General features: G+C 33.3%; 1 protein-coding gene across 1 annotated transcript; it reads right to left on the bottom strand.

Moving 5' to 3' along the window:
* Positions 1-18,292, bottom strand: LOC123658793 (sorbitol dehydrogenase-like). The gene is made up of 8 exons (XM_045594098.1): positions 18,206-18,292; positions 14,823-14,856; positions 14,396-14,529; positions 7,153-7,343; positions 4,514-4,698; positions 4,126-4,304; positions 1,359-1,480; positions 1-757 (listed from the first exon to the last, which is right to left on the bottom strand). The coding sequence occupies exons 1-8, from the start codon at positions 18,257-18,259 to the stop codon at positions 574-576; spliced, it is 1,083 nt and encodes a 360-aa protein (XP_045450054.1). The 5' UTR covers positions 18,260-18,292; the 3' UTR covers positions 1-573.
* Positions 18,293-22,704: the final 4,412 nt, after the last annotated feature.

Below are 22,704 nucleotides of genomic sequence, written 5' to 3'. Positions count from 1 at the left end.
CCCAGTAAATATTGTTTATTTCATAATAACGTTTAAATTTATGCAAAATAACTAAAAAAAGAATGAACAAATCTCTATTATTATGAATTTTCATATTATTCAATTCCATCGATATAAAAATATAATATGTCTTTTAATATCGGCGGTGTTTATAAATTTATATTTTTCGAAATAAGTATACAAAACTAGTTTAAGTGTATTCTTAAACAAAGCTTACTGGGTCTGACAAATATACGAGTACTGGGTACACAAGCAAGATATTTTAGATTGATGCACACTTTATTTTTTTATAAATTTTTTACATGTCGAATTTTTTATCCAATTATGCTTCACTTGCGTTCTGTATAAAATATACCTACAGAGTGCAACTTTTTATCATAAAACAAAAAAACTTATAATATCTTACAGTTTATGAAGTGTAGAACAAAATGTTGTACAGTTTTTTTAGTTGATTAATTTTTACAGAAAGTGAGCGTATCGGAGCGTGCATCGACATTTGAAAGTTTGGACTCAACACCAGTAATGCTATGTTAAATTTAAGAACGCACCAATATATTTTAGTCAATAAGATAGTCAGTAGGGGAAGGGCTTGAGGTTGTTTGCGTCTCTTGCTTGCGCGTGTATCATGACCTTGACACCGAGTCCCCGGCGCGCGACTTCATACGCGTCGAGCGACTCTTCGAGCGAGAAGTGGTGTGTTACGAGCGGCTTCACGTCAACTTGTCCACTCGCCACCAAGGACAGTGCTATGGGGTACCTGGAGACATTGTCACGTTATTATTCTACGAATTATGACCAAGCTTAACACATTATGAACAATTATGGCTATGATTTTCCCAGCTTTGTCCCAATTTTAATGAGTTTTGTAGATCTTTTAGTTTTAAGGCAGGATTTATAAAAGGAAAATTTGTAATTGAAATGCACTTAATTCCATTCAGATGACCATTATTTTATAAGCCCATTTCTGCAACAGAGGTTAGGTTTTATATCCTACCTATATTTATTTTTAAAAGTAACTTGAGAAGAGCAATTTTAAACTTAGTTTTAGGAAACAAAATAAATGAAATTTAATGCTAGGTACATCACATATTTATGAATGACATTTTTTTTACAAGCTTCCTCAAGTTTTAGTACTGTCTAGTACAAACGACCAACTATAGTGGTATGAAATAGTGCTATTATAGCCTCCGCCCAGACGGGTGTTGTGTCTGGTAGGCTAACGTCTCCGGTAACGGTTGTTATCGGCTTTTTGTATATATTGTTCAATCGCTCTGATAACTTTGATATCGCGATTTATTATACATCAGTTCTTAGTTCGTATGTTGCGCGATAGATGTCGCTACATATTTATAACATACTCGTTAACGTATCGGAAGACGCCGCGGATGTCGACCTCGCGCGCTACGGCACTAGCTAGCGGTAGCGTCAGCTCTGGACTTCCCATACCCACAAGTACTGCCACACCACCAGATTTGGTAGCCTGAGGACAAAAATCAGCGCTTTTTTATTATATTATACAATATTCAAGGGCTCTTAATTGCCCTTGCCTTTTTACACTACATGATTTATGTGCTTCTTATCGGTGTGCTGGTTTTACGATAATTATACTTCAGACCAGCAGTTCTAAGATTACCTAGAAACGCAATATGGTCCGAAGTTGAGCTTTTTACTGTTACAAATATATAATATATATATTTTATTTATTTTAATTTTTTCGATGTACATATTTACACACATATACACTCGCGTGCAACTGAATCGACTCAAGCCATATATTGATATATAAGTTTGATTTTCCGGAAAATGGCTTATCCAATTTTTGTAAAAAAAATTTTATTCCAAAGACATTTATGTTTTTTCATAAATATAGCCATTTTCAAATAAACAATGAAAAAACTTTTTAAATAAATACGGTCAAACATGAGCGTTACAGAAATTACCCGATGCTGTACCCATGAGTTGCGAGACTAAATCATGTATAAAAGCTCACGTGACCCATATTTCTTATCAATCACTCGTCAGACGTTGACAGGTACACATCTCCTTAAGCTCCCAGTATTTTAATCGCGATCCAATGGACACTATCTCAGAAGCAGCGGTCCAAGTTGTAGGTTTGTTGCAAGCGGGCCATAATCAAAGGCAAGTCGCTCGTGAACTTAACATGAGCCAATCAGCTGTTTCACGAGTATATAGAAGGTTTCAAGAGACCGGTGGTTTCGTTCGGAGACCACAAACCAATAGATACCGGAGCACATCTGAGACGGACGACCGCTTCATTGTCTCAACTTCGTTGAGAAATCGTCATCTCACGGGCGTTGATGTGCAACAGGAGCTCAGAAGGGTTCGAGGAGTGGCTATCAGTCAGTGGCCAATTAGAAGACGCCTGAAGAAATCTAATTTAACTCCTAAACGGCCAGCCAGAGACCCGAAACTGACCGCAGGTCACCGTCAAGCCCGACTTTAATTTGCTCGTGAACACCTCAATTGGACTATTGAGCAATTGAGCTCCATCCTGTTCACTGACGAGAGCAGAATGAGTCTCCATGGCAATGACAGAAGAGACCGAGTATACAGGCGTCCAGGGGAATGGTTCTTGCAATGATGTTTCGCTGAAACAGTATCATATGGCGGTGGTTCAGTCACGATGTGGGCTGGAATATCATATGAAGGGAAGACCGAGCTTGTTTTCGTGCCTGGTGGTGGTCGGAGTGGTGGTCTAACAGCTCAAAAGTACGTGGAAAATATTCTTCTCGATTACCTTATGCAGGGTACATAGGAGAAGATTTTCTATTGATGCATGATAATGCTCGGTGCCATACAGCAAGTGTTACTCGCCAGTTTCTTCAAGAGGTGCATATTGAAACGATGATGTGGCCAGCCCTTAGTCCTGATCTGAATTGTATTGAGCATTTATGGAATGAGCTCAAACGGAGGGTGCGAGCTAGAGATACGGCTCCATCAAGCATCGTTGAGCTTAAAACTACGTTAGAGGAAGAATGGAATACGATACCTCAAGATTTACATAATACAAAGTATTGAAATTTGTGCTGTGTGGCTACGGCACTAAAGAATTTAGCCACCCCCTCTCTTCCCGTGGGTGTCGTAAGAGGCGACTAAGGGATAACAAGGTTCCACAACCACCTTGGAACTTAAGAAGCCGACCGATGGCGGGATAACCATCCAACTGCTGGCTTTGAAATACACAGGCCGAAGACGGGCAGCAGCGTCTTCGGTGCGACAAAGCCAGTACTGCGGTCACCAACCCGCCTGCCCCGCGTGGTGACTATGGGCAAAACACATGAGTTCACGTTAATTTTGGCGTAAACTTGTGGAGGCCTATGTCCAGCAGTGGACTGTATAGGCTGTAATGATGTAATGATGAAAGTATTGAAAATTTAAATTTTCTTTACTTCTACCAATATAATTTTTTTATTCATTATGTTGTTGTTTTCATTTTTCTTCATTTTTTATGCATTTCTGTCAAATTAAATTTTATCAATAAATACTCAACCGATTTTTTTCATTAGGATAGCATTTTTTTAAGAGAAAAGATTAGGCTTTTAAACAAAAAAAAAAAACAAGAAAATCGGATAAGCCATTTTCCTAAAAATCGAACTTTTATACCAATATACGGCTTGAGTCGATTCAGTTGCACGCGAGTATATATCTCCAATTTATTTTCACTCGCCCTATATGAAAAATCAACGTTAATGACAAGGATGTAAATGATCAATTACATATAGTATCTTCATCGAACCCGTCACTGAACGTCAACTAAAACTTTTAAACGATCAATTGAAATTGACACTACACATAATTTTCAATTGCTATTGTTAGTGCAACTGCAATAGAAGCCATTGTCAATTAAATTTATTTCAATTGTACCCATAAACGTCAATTGTTACATTTGTCCACTAGCACAGTATCTAGGTTGTGTAATAATTCCCAACGATGTTTATATTACACTCTCCTCCCTTGGACACACTGACACGTTTACCTTATCTTAATATATAAGATAGAAGATCGTATGAAAGAGTTCTTAAGACAGTGGTATTTATGAAAGTTATAGTTGGCTAAGTTAATAGTTCATCCCCTTTTCTAGAACAACGTAAAACAAATTCTTACCAGCAAAGCCAAGCGTACAGTGGACTGCGCACCACTTGCGTCAATGGAGACGTCCGGATGTGTTCCGAGCAACTCGTGTACTTTGCGAACCATGTCCGCCTCGTTGGAGTCCATGGTTACCAACACCGTGTGATCAGCGCCTAATTTCTTGGCAGTGTTAAGCCGATCTTGATGGAGATCTAGATATACACACTTGTTAATTAAGTATGTTTTTGTCAAAAAATTCAAATTAAGGAGAACTTTAATTGGTTTTGTTATTAATTTTATCGATTAATGGGAACTAATGTATAATAGAAAATCTGTCATTAGCTGATGTAACATAAAAATTTCATGACACCAAATTTTTCTTTATGGTTATTTGTGGAAGTAATATATATTGTTTAGTGACCTGTGATGATAGTCTTGCTGGCACCCATGGCCCGCGCAGCCAGCAGCGTGACGAGGCCGATGGGCCCCGCCCCCAGCACCAGTACGCACTGGCCGGCCGACACCCCACCGCGCCGACACGCGTGCACGCCCACCGAGAGAGGTTCTAGTAGCGCGCCCTCCTCCATCGATACGTGATCCGGTAGTCTGACACGTTAATAGATATTTATGATTATCACATCCCATGGAGCGTAAATTGATCACGTCAGGCTCGACAGAAGGAGGGGGGGTTGGAGGAAAAAACATAACAAAATATCACAGGGGGGGGGGTGAGATATTATGTGTTATTATTTATTTTTCGTTGAACACGCGATCTTGATGCGTGTCTAGAAATTTGTATACCGATGCTTAATTTTCCAACATTTAATCAGATTAAATCTGTATTTAACCTGAAGATTTCCATTTACTTTGAACAAAAAAGTGATTTTCCAATTGATTTTCGGGTATGGGGGTGGGGTAGTCTAATCCCTCACCACATATCACCATGGGATAAAAAGTTGCTAAAAACATGTTAGGTAAAAGACACTATCTAGTACTTTTTTTACTGCTTTTGTAAAATTTTGACGCCATACCATTTCTTTTTTTATCACTGTCGTAAAATACATAAATAAAATGATTTAATGAAACCTATATTAAAATTATAATACACTATATTTAACCATAAGCTTTGAACTCAACTTTTTTAGACTCCGATATTTTATACTTTGCTGCCTTTTGCCTCAGTACGGCAGTGACGGTTTTTAATAGACATGTGATTTTGATAGGATGCTTGTAGGATTTATATTAAAATGTTACCTCTGATAAGAAAAATCAGCTAGGTAGAATATTGCAACGGCCATATAAGCAGCGCTTAGCGCCAATATTAAGTCGCATGCTCAAAATATGAATGAGTAAAAAAGGAGGAGGTTCTGAATTCAATTGTATTTTTATGTGGTAACGCCTCACTTTATACTAGGTGTACCGATTTTGATGATTCTTATATTAATGGAAAGTTGGTACTTGCCGCATGGTCCCTTTTAAATTTAACCGAAGTCTGACGAGTACCGTCGGCCAAGAAAGTGGTGTACCACCTTATAAGGTTGAATGCCGCTTGCAGATTCATAGGTGATAAAGATTAGTTTCGCTTGCAAATCGATCGGACAACTTCTATTGCCGTCTTTATCTGATTATTGATAACAACATTATTTATAGCTAACTAGCTGACCCGGCGAACTTCGTATCGCCTAACACAAACATTATCGTATGGTATTAAAGTTCAAATTGACTTTTAAGTATTATCACAAATCTTTTGTATGGGAGTATAGAAAAGTGTTGTTTTTAGACTTTTTCAGGAAATTTAAATTTTTTTTTAGAATTTTTCTCTCCGTAAGAACCATCCTCGTACTTCAAGGAATATTTTAAAAAAAGAATTAGCGAAATCGGTCCTACCGTTCTCGAGTTTTGCGCTTAGCAACACATTCAGCGACTCATTTTTATATTATAGATAGATAGAATTTAAATTGTCATGTATAATAATGACGTATATTCATACGTCATTATCAATTAGGTTTACGTCATTATTATATGTCTCTTTTAGTAATATCTTTTAATAACGAACCTTGTTGTAATTTTTGATGACCACGAAATTAAATCAAAACTGGTACACCACTTTCTTGGCCGATCATACCTACGTTTTGAGTCATCCCTAATAATGGGTATTTAATTGACTATTTTTTCGAGTACCGTTGTATTACTTATCTTTGTATTATTTTTCATATAACCCCTCCATAGTTATACATTTCATCACTCCGTTGGATTATTTTTCAATCATTTAGAATCCGATAGGATAGCATACAATCCCCACAATAATTGTGTTAGTATTGAGAGTACTTTCCTACATAAGGTTTCAACCGGAGAATGTTTTAATCTACATATATATGTCATATCGTCAACTGATATGAAGAACATTGTAATTAATAAAACAATGTTTTCTAACTATACCATCAAAATACTGAGGGGAAAAAAGATATCTTTCAATCTGGGAACCGTATTTATACAACCACGAAAGACTTTTAAATGAAAAAAAATTTCATTTTAATTCAAAATAATCCAGATTCTGCTAAAAATATTCTAATCTCGGTTACAAAAATAAAAATATATAATAATAGCGATAATATTAGTCTTCTTTGAACAGTGACATTGTAATAACAAATACCATTTTTTTTACTCAAATTTCAACATCAAAGCAGTTTATAATTTATATTAAGTTGAATATTAAGTATACTACATTAATAAAACTGTTCATACAAACTGTTTTACACTAAAACAATCGTATTCTTAATCATTGTAACTTCCACAAAAACAGCTTTCCGATTGATGTATCACAACGTAGTCAAGTTGATACTACAAAACGCAAAAATTAATAGTAGAACAATTTACTTACTTCATTACTGTAGCTGTTTTATTTAATATCACTTGGCAATTTTAGAAATGCAAATAAATTGTAAACGCTCTCCTGAAAACTTAACAAAATCAGATACAACGTTCTTTATATCAGATGTCGATATGAAAGTTTACCGTTTTAATTTTCAACTTCGATTTTGTAATATATTTTGCACTTACTTATAGCAAAAGTCAGCAGCGTGTTTATAGTAGCGGCAGAGATTTCCGTGGAACGGTGGAGTGGCGCAGAACTTTATGTCGGGGCACAGGTGGTACCGGCCGCTCTTGCAGAAATCGCAGTGGCGGCATGGCACGCCGGGTTCGATGGCAACACGATCGCCCGCTTTCAGGTTCTTAACTTTCGCCCCGACCTGTAAAATATAACCCAAAAATGGTACTACCGAATATGATAAACAAGGAAGACTTTATGCGTTGAACTCGAAATTTAGGTTCGTATACTTGAATAAAAATAGGTAAAAAAACTTTTTAAGTTAAACGGTTTTATGTTAAACATACATTGCAATGTTTAAGATAAATGTACTAAAAACCAAAAAATAATAAAATAGATACAGTCGTGGGAATTATAAACATATGCATAGACTAGACTAAAATAAAACCGTGGGGCACGTCAATTGTCTACAATCGTTGATTAAAATGTTTGTTTTGTAATGTTACACTATAATTAGGCAGTTGTTCAACCGACAAAGATGGACGTGTGATAAGTAGGGCTAGAATGTGGAAACAAGCTAGCAAGCTCGATTATAAGCGAGTTTTAGGGTTTCATAGTGGTGAGCGAGTAGTACTTTTATCATATGTTTTGTCGATTAAAGACAAACTACGAGCAGTGAAACGATTCCTCGCCAGCCAGCAGTGTGAATGTCCAACGATAAACTAGTTGAAACATCTCTTTTATTTACATGGAGTGTATAACTATTGGAATTTCCATGAGCAAGAAAATAGTAAGTAATTTCCTCACCGTCTGCGGTCCAACTGCCTATTTTAACGACGAATTAAACGATTCTTCTATCGCACATTAAGTCGATAATTTGTAGACAATTGGCGTGCCCCACGGTTTTATTTTAGTCTAGTCTATGCATATGTTTATAATTCCCACGACTGTATCTATTTTATTATTTTTTGGTTTTTAGTACATTTATCTTAAACATTGCAATGTATGTTTAACATAAAACCGTTTAACTTAAAAAGTTTTTTTACCTATTTTTATTTTCTAGTTTTTAGTTTTTATTTCGCATTCTGTTTAATTCATTTAGTGCTTCATTATTACAAGGCCCATCTTAAATATTGAGGTTGTTTCTTGTCAAGCCCTTTTATTTGATACCCATATTGGTGGGATTGATAAAAAATTGTTATCAGACATTTGGTAGCGGCGGCCAGCTTAGATTTCAAATTTGCATAGTAAATTGTATTCTACTTGTTGAGACCTTTCATTTGATACCCATGTTGATGGGATTGATAAAACCTAAGTTATCTGCCATTTTGTAGAGGCCGCCATCTTGTATTTCAATTTTTTATAGTATATTGTATTCTGCTTGTTGAGCCCTTTCATTTGATACCCATATTGATGGGATCGATAAAACCTACGTTATCCGCCATTTTGTAGCGGCCGCCATCTTGTATTTCAATTTTTTATAGTATATTGTATTCTGCTTGTTGAGCCCTTTCATTTGATACCCATATTGATGGGATTGATAAAACCTATGTTATCCGCCATTTTGTAGCGGCCGCCATCTTGGATTTCAATTTTTTATAGTATATTGTATTCTGCTTGTTGAACTCTTTCATTTGATACCCATATTGATGGGATTAATAAAACATAAATTATCCGCCATTTTGTAGCGGCGGCCATCTTGAATTTATAATGATAATGAATAAACATAATTGTATTGTCACCAAAATCCAAAGTGTATACAAAATTTCAGATTAATCGGTTGACAGGAAGAGGGTGAAATTTGAATTACTAAATTTGACCCAAGAATAAATAATAAAAAATAAATAAAACAAACGGGGTGAGCTAAATAAAACCGTTTAAAAACGATTATTTTTGTGCACGAACCCTAACCAGAAAAAACGTAGCAGGATTCTAAACAACTCACAAACAAATTCGTCTATAGCTAACGGCCGGTTGCAGTAATTAATCTATTTCTGATTTTGTACACCAAAATAGCTTTTTAACGCAATAGGAGGTAATGTCAAAATACTATCTTAAGTAAGCAAAACCATAAAATAATTTGCAGAACGACCGTAAAAGACTATTTTCTATTCCTACTGGAAGCGATTTAGGTATGTACCTACAGATGACATGATATGAAGAACATTGTAACGAATGAAACAATGTTTTTTAACTATACCATCAAAATACTGAGGGGAAAAAGGTATCTTTCAATCTGGGAACCGTATTTATACGACTACGAACGATTTTTAAATGAAAAAAAAATCGTTGTATTCAAGGTAGTCTAGATTTCTGCTAAAAAATTTTGTAATTTCGGTTACGTTAGAATTATGTAATTCGAATACTACCCGGCTACCCGGGAATTGTATCCGGAAAAAGAATAAGCAACCTAACGTATGCATATTCTATGGGCTTCATACTTTCGATTGGTATAGAATTTGTCTAATAATCAAACTGGGGATTGTATGACAAATACAAACTTTCAATCCCTATTTAAAGGTATAATTTTCCAAAATCTTATTGGACGTCTATTGCAATAATTTGTAGTATTTGTAGCACGAAAAATGAAAGACCTTCATACAAACTTGTTCGAGTGCTTAGCCCACCTTAATCAAGTCCTGTCACAAAATCCGTTTTTAGAAAGCGCTTACTAATTATTCACTATCTCCCTACCGAATTTCAAGCTTTTAGCACAAACAAGACTATCACACAAATTTTCTCGAGCCCTTAGACCACCTTAATCCAACCCTGTCACAAAATATGTTCATAAGGGATATCTTCGAACTATAAACTCTTTCTGTATTCAATTACAAGTTATTAATCGTTAAAAATGCAAAAAGAATATTTTAGAAAGCTTGTATATTGTATATATTGAAATATTTGGTATTATGGTGGTATAACATTACGAGTTATAAGTAACTATAAAACGTAACGTAGATGAAACCGCGTGTTGCATTCATCATGTTATGGCTTTATGTTTGTCGGTGTATTTTCAAGTAGAATTATAACTCTTATCTAAAACATGCCATGTTTACGTAATCGCTGTATCTTCTAGTGATTATGTGAGATAGCGACATATCGCTATAGTTATTAATATTAGGTGTACTGGGTTTTTAATTTATATTACACGTTGCAATGTTATAACATTTTATTATTAAAATAGTACAAACTTAATCCTTAAGAGTTTAAGGGAATTCGTAGCGAACGAATAATTCACAACAACATACTACCAAAAGGTAAATGAAAAACAAGTTGTTTTGTTGTTTGAAAAAAAAGATATGTCGTTCAAAACAATACACATGTTTTTCTGTTTTTAATTGAATATATGAAACATCAACAACAATTTAATGACTTGGAATTTCTTTAAATAGGTGTCTTAATTAAAACATGGTTATCTTATTTACAAACAAAACTAAATGACCCGGTGAACTTCCTATGACCTACAAATATTTGTGAAAAATATGGTTATAACTTAATAATAACAATATTTTTCCTACATTAAATGCAACACAATTATATGATTAATCACCTAAAAAGTTAGTTGCAGAAAAAAGAAATAAAAGTGCGTGCGTACAAAGTACACAATATGTAAAGTGGAACTCCTTTGGCAAGTGAAATAAAAGTGTTGTTGGCCGTTGAGTGTGAAGCGTTTATTTATTTATTTATTTAAACTAATTTTTAACTCCGACAAAAACGTTGCCGTTTCATCCGTAAAAAAATTTACCCTCATGCGCCTAAAGAATTTTCACTTCAATAAATAAATTTCAAGACGATTATTAAAATCTATCATAATTATATTTGACAACCAAGTGACAATATTTTATTTATTAAAAGACAAAAGAGAAATAGAGAGAGAGATTCATAAAAATATAAATTTAACAACTATTAGGTACTTTGTACTGGATAATTAAATTGTCGTTTTTAGTATTTTCCGCTACTTATTATTTATGTTTGTCACCGTTTAAGCCTTCCCTGAACTTCCACAAATCCTAAGCACAGGTAGGTAGTTAGGAGTCCCCACCATCGATTGCAAACAGCCAAGTTATGATCTTAGTAACGTTGTAAGTTACACTACTACTATAGTCTTCCAAAATTTAAAAGCAAAGTTATTGCAAGCTTTATTTCTTCTTTTAGCTATTAATTCCTTTAAATACAAACTTCCTAATTATTTTTGTTTTTAATATTCTACTAACTCAATCGTTTATCACTGACATCGAAGACGTTAGGTCAGTGTCGTCCTCCTGTTGTTGATTGTTCGTGTTATTGACGTGTGAATCATTCCATAAAAAATAAAACAAAACAATTCAAAAACATTCAAAAGTTAATTTAAAAAAATATCCAAACAAATAGTTTTGACGTTGTTAAAAGACAAAATAAAGGTTTCCATTGAATCTCTACCCCGAAGTAAGTACATATATTCGAAATTACGGCGATTAGAAGTTATCACATTCTAGTGTAACAGAACAGTATATTTTTGCTTAATAATCTGCTGCAGTCACATCTCCGTCTACGATCTTGACGAGTTTTAAATGTCAAGTTTTATGTAGACGATAAGTTTCTTTGTATTTAACTGACTATAGATAAAAGACTTCAAGAAAAGGTCTCATTCGACTTTTTTTATGTGTGTTACCTTATAACTTTATACTGAATTGACCGATTTCTGACCATTCTTTTAATAATCTGATGCTTGTCAAATGGTCCCATTTAAATTTGGTTGTGATCTGACAAGTACTTTTTGGGTTATTTCTAATAACGCGTATTTACTTGGCTATTTTTTATTCAACCTACGTTGTATTACTTGTCGATGTAATTGAAGTCGCTTTTTTTCGTTTACAAACAATCACAATTACCTAAATCCTTTTTAGCTGTATATAAGACGAAGACATCGCATCTTTTTTATAAGAGCTAAGTGTATAAGGAATTAAACTTAACAATATTGAATATAATTTGTACTTTTTAGGTAATGCTCGTACAATGCTAGACTACTAACTTTTTTTTATAGATATTGATGTCTAAGACCATTTAACTATATAATATTTCGATTACAATGTATTAAAGTCTGATACGAATGTTAGTTGTTTATTATTTGTATTACTTTTTCGTTCGTGTGAGTCTTGTGAATTTTTGGACTCAAAACTCTAGTGGATGTCCCATTTGTCATCCTTGAATGGTACACTAAGCTCTGCAGCATTCGCAGTTAGAAAAGTACAATAACTAACCGACGTTACTACTGCGCGTTTAATATATTTTAACTGTTTCCATACGTCTTACGGTCTGTTACTATGGGGTAATGCTACAGATATTGAAACTGTATTTATTTTGCAAAAAAGGGCTATTCACGGCATTTATGACCTTGGAGCTCGAGTTTCCCTATGGGATGTTTTTCAAAAGGTAGACATATTAATAATTGCGTCGCAATATATTTATAACAATATTATGAATATTTATCAGAATATTCATTGTTTTTAAATAAATCGCATAAACACGAGAAGGAATAACAAAATTGTTACTCCAGGTTTCCGACTGCGCAAAGTAAACGTTTCCTTTCTGGGTTATGGTATTCGCATGTACAATACACAAACAATTTTAGAATTATCTTAACATAAATTAAAAGTTTTTATTAAAAAGAGATTAATACGTAAAGCGTAATATTCGGTAGAGGATTACGTAGTTGATAAAGATGTGTGGACTTAGTGACGCTGTATTTCATGCAAGATTTTACTAATTTTGTACTAAAACACAGTTTATATATTATTTTCAAACCAGTAACTGCGGAGTTTCTTGCCGATTCTTCTCTGCAGAATCTGTGGTAGCTTTACTTATACGAAAATAATAAACATTAAAATTATATATACATATAATCTGAATCTCGGAAACGGCTCCAACGATTTTCGTGTAATTTAGTATGCCGGGAATTTCGAGGGAGATAAATAAATCTAGCAAGGATTCATTTTCAGAAAATGTCATTTTATCCCAGTTTTTAGACAGTGAAAAAAAAAAAATAGCTCAGGTTGGATATCGGTCGCTTTCGAACGACCGAAAAAAAACCACGGTTCAAATACTCAAATTACCAGGTCGATTATTAGTTTTTCTTTTTTTTCTAAAAATGACACTCGTTATTTTTTTATTTAAATAGTCAGTTCTTATTTTTAACCGAATTCCAAAAAAGGAGAAGGTTCTCAATTCGACTGTATTTTTTTATGTATGTTACTTCAGAACTTTTGACTGGGTGGAGCGATTTCGACAATTTTTCTTTTGATCGAAAGGTAGCGTGTGTCATTTGGTCCCATTTAAATGTATTTAAGATCTAATAACTACTTTTCGAGTTATATCTAATAATGCGGTTTTTACTTGACGCTTTTTTCGTCGACCGACGTTGTATTATACCGCATAACTTTCTACTGGATATACCGATTTTGATAATTCTTTTTTTGTTGGAAAGGGGATATCCCTAGTTTGGTACCATTATAAGGAAACCAGGATCTGATGGTGGAATCCCAGAGAAATCGAGGAAAACTCTCGAAAATCCGCAATAACTTTTTACTGGGTATACCGATTTTGATAATTTTTAATTTAATCGAAAGCTGATGTTTAATCATGTGGTTACATATAAATTTTATCGAGATCTGATAAGTAATTTTTGAGTAATCTTTGATAACGCGTACTTAGTTACTTGACTATTTTTTCGTCGATCTACGTTGTATTACTCGTCGATGTAATTGAAGTCGGTTTTTTTTTCGTTTGCGAGAAAACACAATTATTTATTATTATGTCGGTAAAACCAAAAAATATTATTCATATTTTATCTTTATTAATTTATTTTTTTATTTTTTATATTTATTTTATATTTTTTATTATTGTCGGTAAAAAAAATATTATTCATATTTTATAAGTATGTAATTCGTATTTAAATATGATTTCCAAAAACACGAAATACTAAAAATACCGAGCTAAGCTCGGTCACCCAGGTACTATACCTAAATATACTTATAATACATATCTGTTGATTGGTTAGTTTAATTACATGATTAGTTATGCCAGTGACGCACGGCTGATTCCGCCAACTACGGAGGATGGAGAAGACAAGAAGTATTACATTGATGGATTTATCGCAAAATAACGTTAATCTATAAACACCTGATCTGCGTGATTTCTTTCCAGGTTTGTATCTTTGTCTGTGGTTTCCTAATTTTTATTTACAGGGTATAGGTAAAAATTTTAGGTAATGCTTACCTTAGCAACAACGCCTGAAGCTTCATGGCCCATAATCATGGGCTCTTTGAGGACAAAATTCCCGCAGCAGCCAGATTGCCAGTAGTGGACGTCCGAACCGCAGATTCCAATACAATCCATACGTAAAAGGACCTCTGAAAATTATAAAAAAAACTTGTTCTCTGTGAAGAAGCTCAGTCAGAAAAAAATTATATATTATGTTACAGATCTCTCAAGAAATTGAAACACTGTGATTAATCTAATTATATTATTTATATTGATTGGAAAACTGGAAACAAAAATTGTATTGATGATGTTTCCTTCCCTTAACTGCTTTGTTAATAATCAATATTTCTATTTACTGTATTGCATAACGCGTATGATAATGCGTCATTATTTAATATTAGATACTGTTTATTGTAATACAAAAGATAATATCTTTACATACCATCGTCATCGATTTCTGGAATGGGTGTTTGTTCCTAAAACAAAAATAATTTGAAAATAATTATTACTTATTTTTAGTTAAAAATCATATATGCGGTTCAATCTCATACACGTAGCATCCGTATTTATTAATCATTTATAATTATATTTCTTTGGTTTAATTGAATCCATAGTGCCATAGCACACATGATTACGTGAATGCAATGTAGAGTATAGAATACAGGAAGAATTTATCGGTGCGATCGAGGAAAATTCATTCATACATTTGGTTTTAAATAGTGCCAATAAAGTACCTACGAAAAATTTCGACAATGTCTCATCGAAAGAAGATTGGTCGGTGCGATAGAGGTTACAACATTAATACCAGTGGCATAACGTGGTTTTTTGCCGCCCCATGCCCATCGAAAATTTGCCGCTTCAATTCAATTTTTTTACCAAATTAATTTAACACACTCACTGTAAGCACAATTTTCACTATGTTCATTGACCGATTTCAATAATGGAGTATCTCAATTCTACTGCATTTTTATTTGTGTTGAATCGCGGATGCGATTTGGTACTTTTTATCAATTTAAAAAATCGTATTGATTTTTCCGTTCTCTTAATGTATAAAATCTGACTTAAGTCCAACTGATTTTTTTTTACTGGGGGCCATCAAAGAAAAGGTTTACTCAAAATCGATTGAAAATGTAGCCGAGCTGCGCCAAAAAATCTTTATTAGAACATTTTTATTTTTGACTAGCCCGTTGGCGCAGTTTGTAGTGCTTTCTGCTCCAGGGTTGTGGGTTCGATTCCCACCCCGAGTCTGGGTGTAATATACATTTATTTATTTATATATGTATTATTTATATGTATGTTTATCGAAAAAAAATGTAGCTATTCCAGTCGACTGTTACCTAAGCATTAAATTGCTTACTTTACGAACAAATGACCGTGTGTGTGTGTTGTAAATATTTATTTATTTATTTAAAACCCTTTCCAAGGTAAGAAAAACTTGGTAGACATTCCCTAAAATACTCATTTTCTTAATTAGGAAATAATCTAGGAAGTAGGTACCATTTTAAATTCCGGATTAAATGCGCCATCTTGCTTTTGAATTCACTTGCCATAATAGCGTAGTATATATTTTTTTTTCAGTACAATCAGTTAGAGATGGATCACGTAATCATTTTGAGAGAGATCCAATAAAAAAAAAAAGCAAAAAAGTTGGATTTTATTTAAAATTAGCTGCCCGGACAGACTCCGCTCTGTCAAAAGTTAATAGTAAAAATTAATTTTTTGTAGTATTAACACCTTCCGTGGGCCTTAAGGAACATACAAAAATATAAATTAACTGAATTGGTTGAGCCATTCTCGAGCTATGCCCTTACCAACAATCATTTTTATTTATATAGAAGACTAGCTGCCCGGTCAGACTTCGTTCTGGCAAAACTTAATAGTAAAAATTTTATTTTTTATTTTTTTAGTTTTAAAACCTTCCGTGGTTCCTGGTTTCGCCTTAAGGAACATACAAAAAAAAAAAACAATTAGCCGAATTGGTCGAGCCGTGCTCGAGATATGCGCTTAGCAACATTTATTTTTATTTATATAGAAGAAGATGAACTGAGTTATGATTAAATTTTAGTGTGTGGCCTCCAAAAAAATCGACCCGCCTACGTTTTTTTTTTAAATGATAATAAGTCATTTTACCGCAATCTATTAATAATCTCAATATTGATAATGTTTAAATACAGTTGTAGGGTTGTAAAAAAAGAGAAAAAAAGGCTAAGAACAGGAGTTATTATGTAAAAATGTAATAAGACATGAAAACATAAAATTTTACCATATTTTCTATTTAACTGTCTTGAGCGATATTGTTTTTTTTTTTTAATAATGTTCTTATCCAAACCTTACTTTAATATGGAGTGTTATGTGTCTGGAACTGGATTTCAGGCTCTAACTTTCTGTTTGAGTTGATCCCAGAGGTGCTCTATCGGGTTTAATTCCGGACTATACGCTGGCCATGGTATAACTGGAATTCCAACCTCCCGAAGGTATTCAGACACAATTCTAGCGACGTGAGATCTTGCGTTATCGTGCATAAGTTGGAAATTGTCTCCAATATGTTCAGCAAAAGGCATAACATGAGGTTCTAGAATATTTGATATGTAACTTTTAGCATTAACAGCACGATTACGAAAGAAAACCGCCGTTAAAGATATGCTACCAAAGAACATTGTAGAGCCTCCACCAAATCGGATTGTTTCTCGAATGTAAAACTGAGCATAACGTTCCCCTGGCCTTCCCTTAACGTTACGACGTCCGTCAGAGCCTACAAGAGACATCCGGCTTTCTTCACTGAAAAGTACTGTCTTCCATTGGTCTAATGTCCAATTAAAGTGCTGCCTAGTAAATTCTAACCTCGCTTGCCGGTGAGATGCAGAGAGTTTTGACTTGAGCAGTTTCCGCTTAAGTAGTATACATATTTTATGGTTTGATGTTAAGAAAATGCTAACTCCAACAAATTTTAACAGGTTTAATCAATACGATACACAAAACCGAGATGTTTACGTGTTATATGTTCGAAATAAACTAACAATGCACTTTATGCAAAAATGAACATTTTCTCATCAATGCTTTCAAAATGTTACAACTACCCATTTAAACACTTTAATAACTCTAAAACTAATATCAAGGTGGTACTAATATTTTAATACATAACGAACAAGCAAAACCATTCAACCATATCGTCGCATACTTAAGATAACAACTTAGTTAGCAAAAATTAACGGGTAGGTCGATTTTTTTGGAGACCTGTATAAAATGTTTTTCTGGAAACTGTCACTACTTAACCTAGCTTCAGTTATCGGCTTGACGTTGGTTTTTGGGACAGCCTGTATATATACTTATAAATAAATATAGTGAAATTCTATTGTGTAACATTTTAATATTTTTGTTTTGTTTATTTTTTTTTATATAAAATATTTGTGCGTTAATAGGAGATACGTCAATCGATATTTAGACTAACAAAGGCCGGATAAAATTGTGAATATTATAACCTTATCTACACAATAAAATTATTTAAAAATTTAAAACACAAATTGATTTTACTCATTCCTAGTATAACCTAATTAAATATAAATGAATGTTATTAACGTGAAGAATTTTTTTAAAAAAAAACACCGATTATACATTACATATAACAATTATTTTTCAATTAGTAATACAAAAAAATAACGACGGTTATCCTAAAAAGTGAAATATTATTTTAAAATAGCATAATTATATAAAACGACGATTACCTAAGAACTAAGAATATCTGCTGCGTGATTTAATGTAAACATACAAATAATACTTTATAAATATAGTAAACTAAATTAAACGAAAAGCTTAAAAACGACTTACCAATCGTAAATCTTTTGTTTTGTGTAAAACTGCGGTGAGGTTATCTTGTGCCATGGTGACGCGTGCGCTCTACAGAACTGTTACTAAGCCACTGATGATTAAAGTCTAATGGCTAAGCTGCTAAAGATCAGCTGCTAAACGTCTTATCTCACCTTTAGAAATCAGGCCATTAACGGTTATCTAAAGACACACATAATCATTTTTTAATGAAAATCGCATGATTTCAAACTTACTTCTTTTATAATAATAATAATAATTGTTTATTTGCAAGAACATGGTGTTGAAGTTGTACAAGATTAACATTAGTATAGTCCAAACATGTTCTACCTTACGATGTGTAAATTTTGTTAATTGTATCTTATCAATCAATTTTATGACAAATTATTAGTGTTCAGATACCTAATAATTTCAACTAAGTTCAATACCATAAGCGAAAAACTACAACAAAACTGAAATTTATAATTGTATTTATGCAACTACACAAATGATTTCCAAGGACACAGCCATTTGACAAATAGACATTCGAGCAGACTATGGAGTTTAGCCCTATTGCACAGCTTAGGTACATACTTGGAAACCCTCAAAAAAATCGGAATAACGGTCACCTATTGATTGGATATTAGAAAAAATCTGTTGTCCCCATACTTTGAGGGGCAGCTGTCGTCCACGCCATCTGCACAAATTATATGAACTCTACGGTTCGACAGTACAGAATAGCGATGTAGTAATTTTTGGTAATTTTAACCGACTTCCAATAAAGGAAGAGGTTCTCAATTCGACTGTATTTTTTTATGTATGTTCCTCAGAACTTTAGTCCTATTTAAATTTTATTGAGATCTTAGAAGTACTTTTTGAGTTTCTAATAATGAGTATTTACTTGACTATGTTTTTCTAGACCTACGTTGTACCTATATGTCGATGTAATTCGAGTCGGATTTTTTTTTCTTTGTGAGAAAACACAAATAAATTCGTTTTGAAGTCTACAGTGAGTCTTGAAACTGGGCAGTTGGCCAAATGTGGTTTTACGGAAGGGAAAAAATAAACTTATTGGATTTCTGGGATATCATTAAGTAAGTACCTATGTCTCTGCGCATAAGTGGTAAACTCAACTAAGGGTCCTCCGTAAATTACATGATGTTTTTAGCAACTTTTTAACAGCCTTTGGTGATATGTGGTATGGTATGGTGAGATTTTAGACTAACTTCCGCCCCAAACCAAGGTATATTGAAATTTTCAGACCAGATACCATCATACAGACATAATTTGATTAAATTTGGATAATCAAGCATCGTGAATTCGTACGAGATCCAAATTTTCAGGCATTTATCAAGATTGCAGTGTTTGTTGGTTGTTTTTTTTAGTTTAAAAAACGTGTGTCTACGAAAAATAATCACATAGGTATGATATATCATTACAGCCCATCCCGCCATCCTTGTGATATTCCTTTTCGAGCCTCACGTGATTTATGAACGACCCCTTAGTCCTTGGCCGATGATTACATCAAGGCTGAAGTCAACTAATTGACTAAGTATACAGTAACACGAGAAATTTTATATATTAGATTATTTTCATTATATACTTAATAGATTAATCATGACGTTTTGATGAAGGGAAAATATCATTAGCACTTGGCCGTTTAACAACACAAGTTCATATAGTTATTCTATTTGAATAAAGTTATTTTTGATTTTGAACTTTTCACCTTTTGCACTTTCGAATCAACATCTAACAAATTAAAATTTTAATTACTTTTAAAAGTGAAGCTACCACCGGTTTGGAATGCAGATTCTGCAGAGATGTTAAAGTAATATCGACGTCTACTTTTTTCTTCATTTACGTAACGTGTTATGTATTATAAAACTTCAATTTACGATACAAGATTATTTGATTAGTTATATAAAACCTACATAAATAGGTGCTATAAAGATTACATTTAATCATATCAAACAAAGTGATATTAGATTCTTTAGTTTTTGCTGAAATTAAAACAATTATTAAACACAACATCTCTGTTGGTAAAACAAAATATAGCAGAAGTAGCTTGAAGGTATTTAATTCATATAATAATACATATTGAGGTAAAAAATGTGTATCTTTGTCAGCGGGCTGTTACATAAAAGTCTTACAACAGGAATTAAGTCGCCTGCTTTAGGAACCGTGTGTTTAAAAAAGTTATCACCAATTTCAATGTTTTTGGAGCTCGTAAGAGTGTCATATGCCTATTAGATGTCTCATAAATTATTCTGATTTTCAGATAATTATCCCGTAATATCAGAGCCACCTTAAGAGTTGTTCATGCCCTTGCGAACACAGTGCCATTTAAGTCGGATAAAATAAAATATTTGCAACTATTTTGCACTAATTTTTAGTTATTTATTTAAATTTATTTCATAGTAATTCGATTAATAATATTTAATAATACGTGGAATAAATAGCGGACTTAAAGCCATACGCCTTATCTACCTGTCGACCTTATGACATATAAGAAATAACATACCTACAATATACTAAGAAGTACGAGATCAGAAAAATAATCATTTAGTTAATTATATTAGTTTAAGTTAAGTCTCTTCTATTATTAGAATTAGCAAGTTGAAGTGGCAGTGGGCTGGTCACTTGTATCGAAGGACCGATGGCCGCTGGAGCAGACGTGTCCTGGAGTGGAGAGTCAGTTCTTCGATTAATTTTTCTTAACTAAGTGCTGGATTATTTGCACGATTAGTAAATTTTGATGTTTCATAAGAAATTTTGTTATATAGAGATATTAGAAATTAAATTTCAAATTGGAAACATTATACACTTGTCGTACAATTGTGTAAATAGAAGAAAAACAGCTGCTTGCGCGTAATATTTGTTGTGTTGACAAAATACTTTAAGGTAACTGAGGTAGGAACTTTCCTGTTCAAAACATGAAGCAGCCCGATTGGGGTAGTATCCCGATCTTACAGAAGATCACAGCTAAATAATACTGTTTTCAAGCAGTGTTGTGTTTCTGTTGGTGAGTAAGGTGACAAGAGCCCCTGGAAAATTAGGGATAGGGTCGGCAGCGCGCTTGCAATGCTTCTGGTGTTGCAGGCGTTTATAAGCTAGTGTAATCGCTTACCATCAGATGATCCGTACGCCTGTTTGCCAACCTAGTTGTATAAAAAAGGGCTTCATCTAAGAAAAACTAGACAACAAACAACATTACGTCAAGAAACCTTTACTTAGCGTTAAGACTAAATTATCATTTACTTTTAAGAATTAAGAAATATAAAGTAAAAGTTACTGGTTGTTATATGTAGGTATGCAAGTAATTGATGAGCTAGGTATATTTTTAAACGAAAAAATTCAAAGAAAAAGGAGGAGGTTACTCAATTCGACCGTATATATATTTTATGTATGTTGGGGATAACTCCGTCGTTTATGAACCAATTTTGATAATTCTTATTTTGTTCGAAAGGAGATATCCCTAGTTTAGTACCATGATAAGGAAACCAGGATCTGATGATAGGATCCCAGAGAAATCGAGGGAAACTATCGAAAATCCGCATAACTTTTTACTGGGTGTACCGATTTTGAAGATTTTTAATTTAATCGAAAGCCGATGTTTATCATGTGGTCACATTTAAATTTCATCGAGATCTGATTACAACTTTTGGAGTAATCTTGGATGATGCGTATTTACTTGACTGTTTTTTCGTCTACCTACGTTGTATTAGTTGTCGATATAATTGAAGTCGGTTTTTCTTAGTTTGCCTGCAAACACAATTATGACTCATTCAAGCCTGCTCTCCAGTTTCATATACATATAACTCAGTGCCTCTTGTGACAAGTGATACAAGTCAAAAATCATCATTTTACAGAACAGCAAAAATAAGATTAAAAAAGTATCATATCTTGTCTATTTTTATTTTTCTGTAGAGTAAAACATTTTATTTCAATATACATTTTAGTTTTATGGTAAATGTTTAATTTTAAAAGTAATATACGAAAAAAAATTGAGTTGTATATTTTTTCAAGTGCTAAAATTATGTTAAATGATATTTGTACAGTTAAATTAGTTTACACTTACAGCTTATTGTCTTAGTGTAATCTCGAATAATGATTGTAGCTGATTTTCCTCAAGCAAAAGATATAAATATAATCCTTTATACATTTTTTTGTTATCACTCGCCTATTTAGATAACTTACCTGAATTGTGCCAGTTTACGAAAACTTTAGGTTCAAAGGGACATAACTTTAGACACATTTTTTGCGATCACGAAATATACTAAAAACTAAATGAAAAATTCAATGTATTCGCACTTAAATCACAAAGCACGTGTTGAATATTTAGTGTTTGATTGCTGACAAATTTTCAGCTTTTTTTAGGCCACCCATTCCATAATTCTATAAAATAATCCAGTTAAGGAAACATATGTGTATATATAGGTATAAATATATTACTCAGACTCGAGGCGAGAATCGAACGAACTCGGAGATATGATAGATAATTTATTGAATTAAAGAAAAGCAAG

This window comes from Melitaea cinxia, chromosome 13 (genome assembly GCF_905220565.1).
Source record: "Melitaea cinxia chromosome 13, ilMelCinx1.1, whole genome shotgun sequence".
NCBI classification, from domain to species: Eukaryota; Metazoa; Arthropoda; class Insecta; order Lepidoptera; family Nymphalidae; genus Melitaea; species Melitaea cinxia.
Note: the sequence above shows the minus strand (reverse complement) of the source record. Positions and strands in the feature narration are given on the sequence as shown.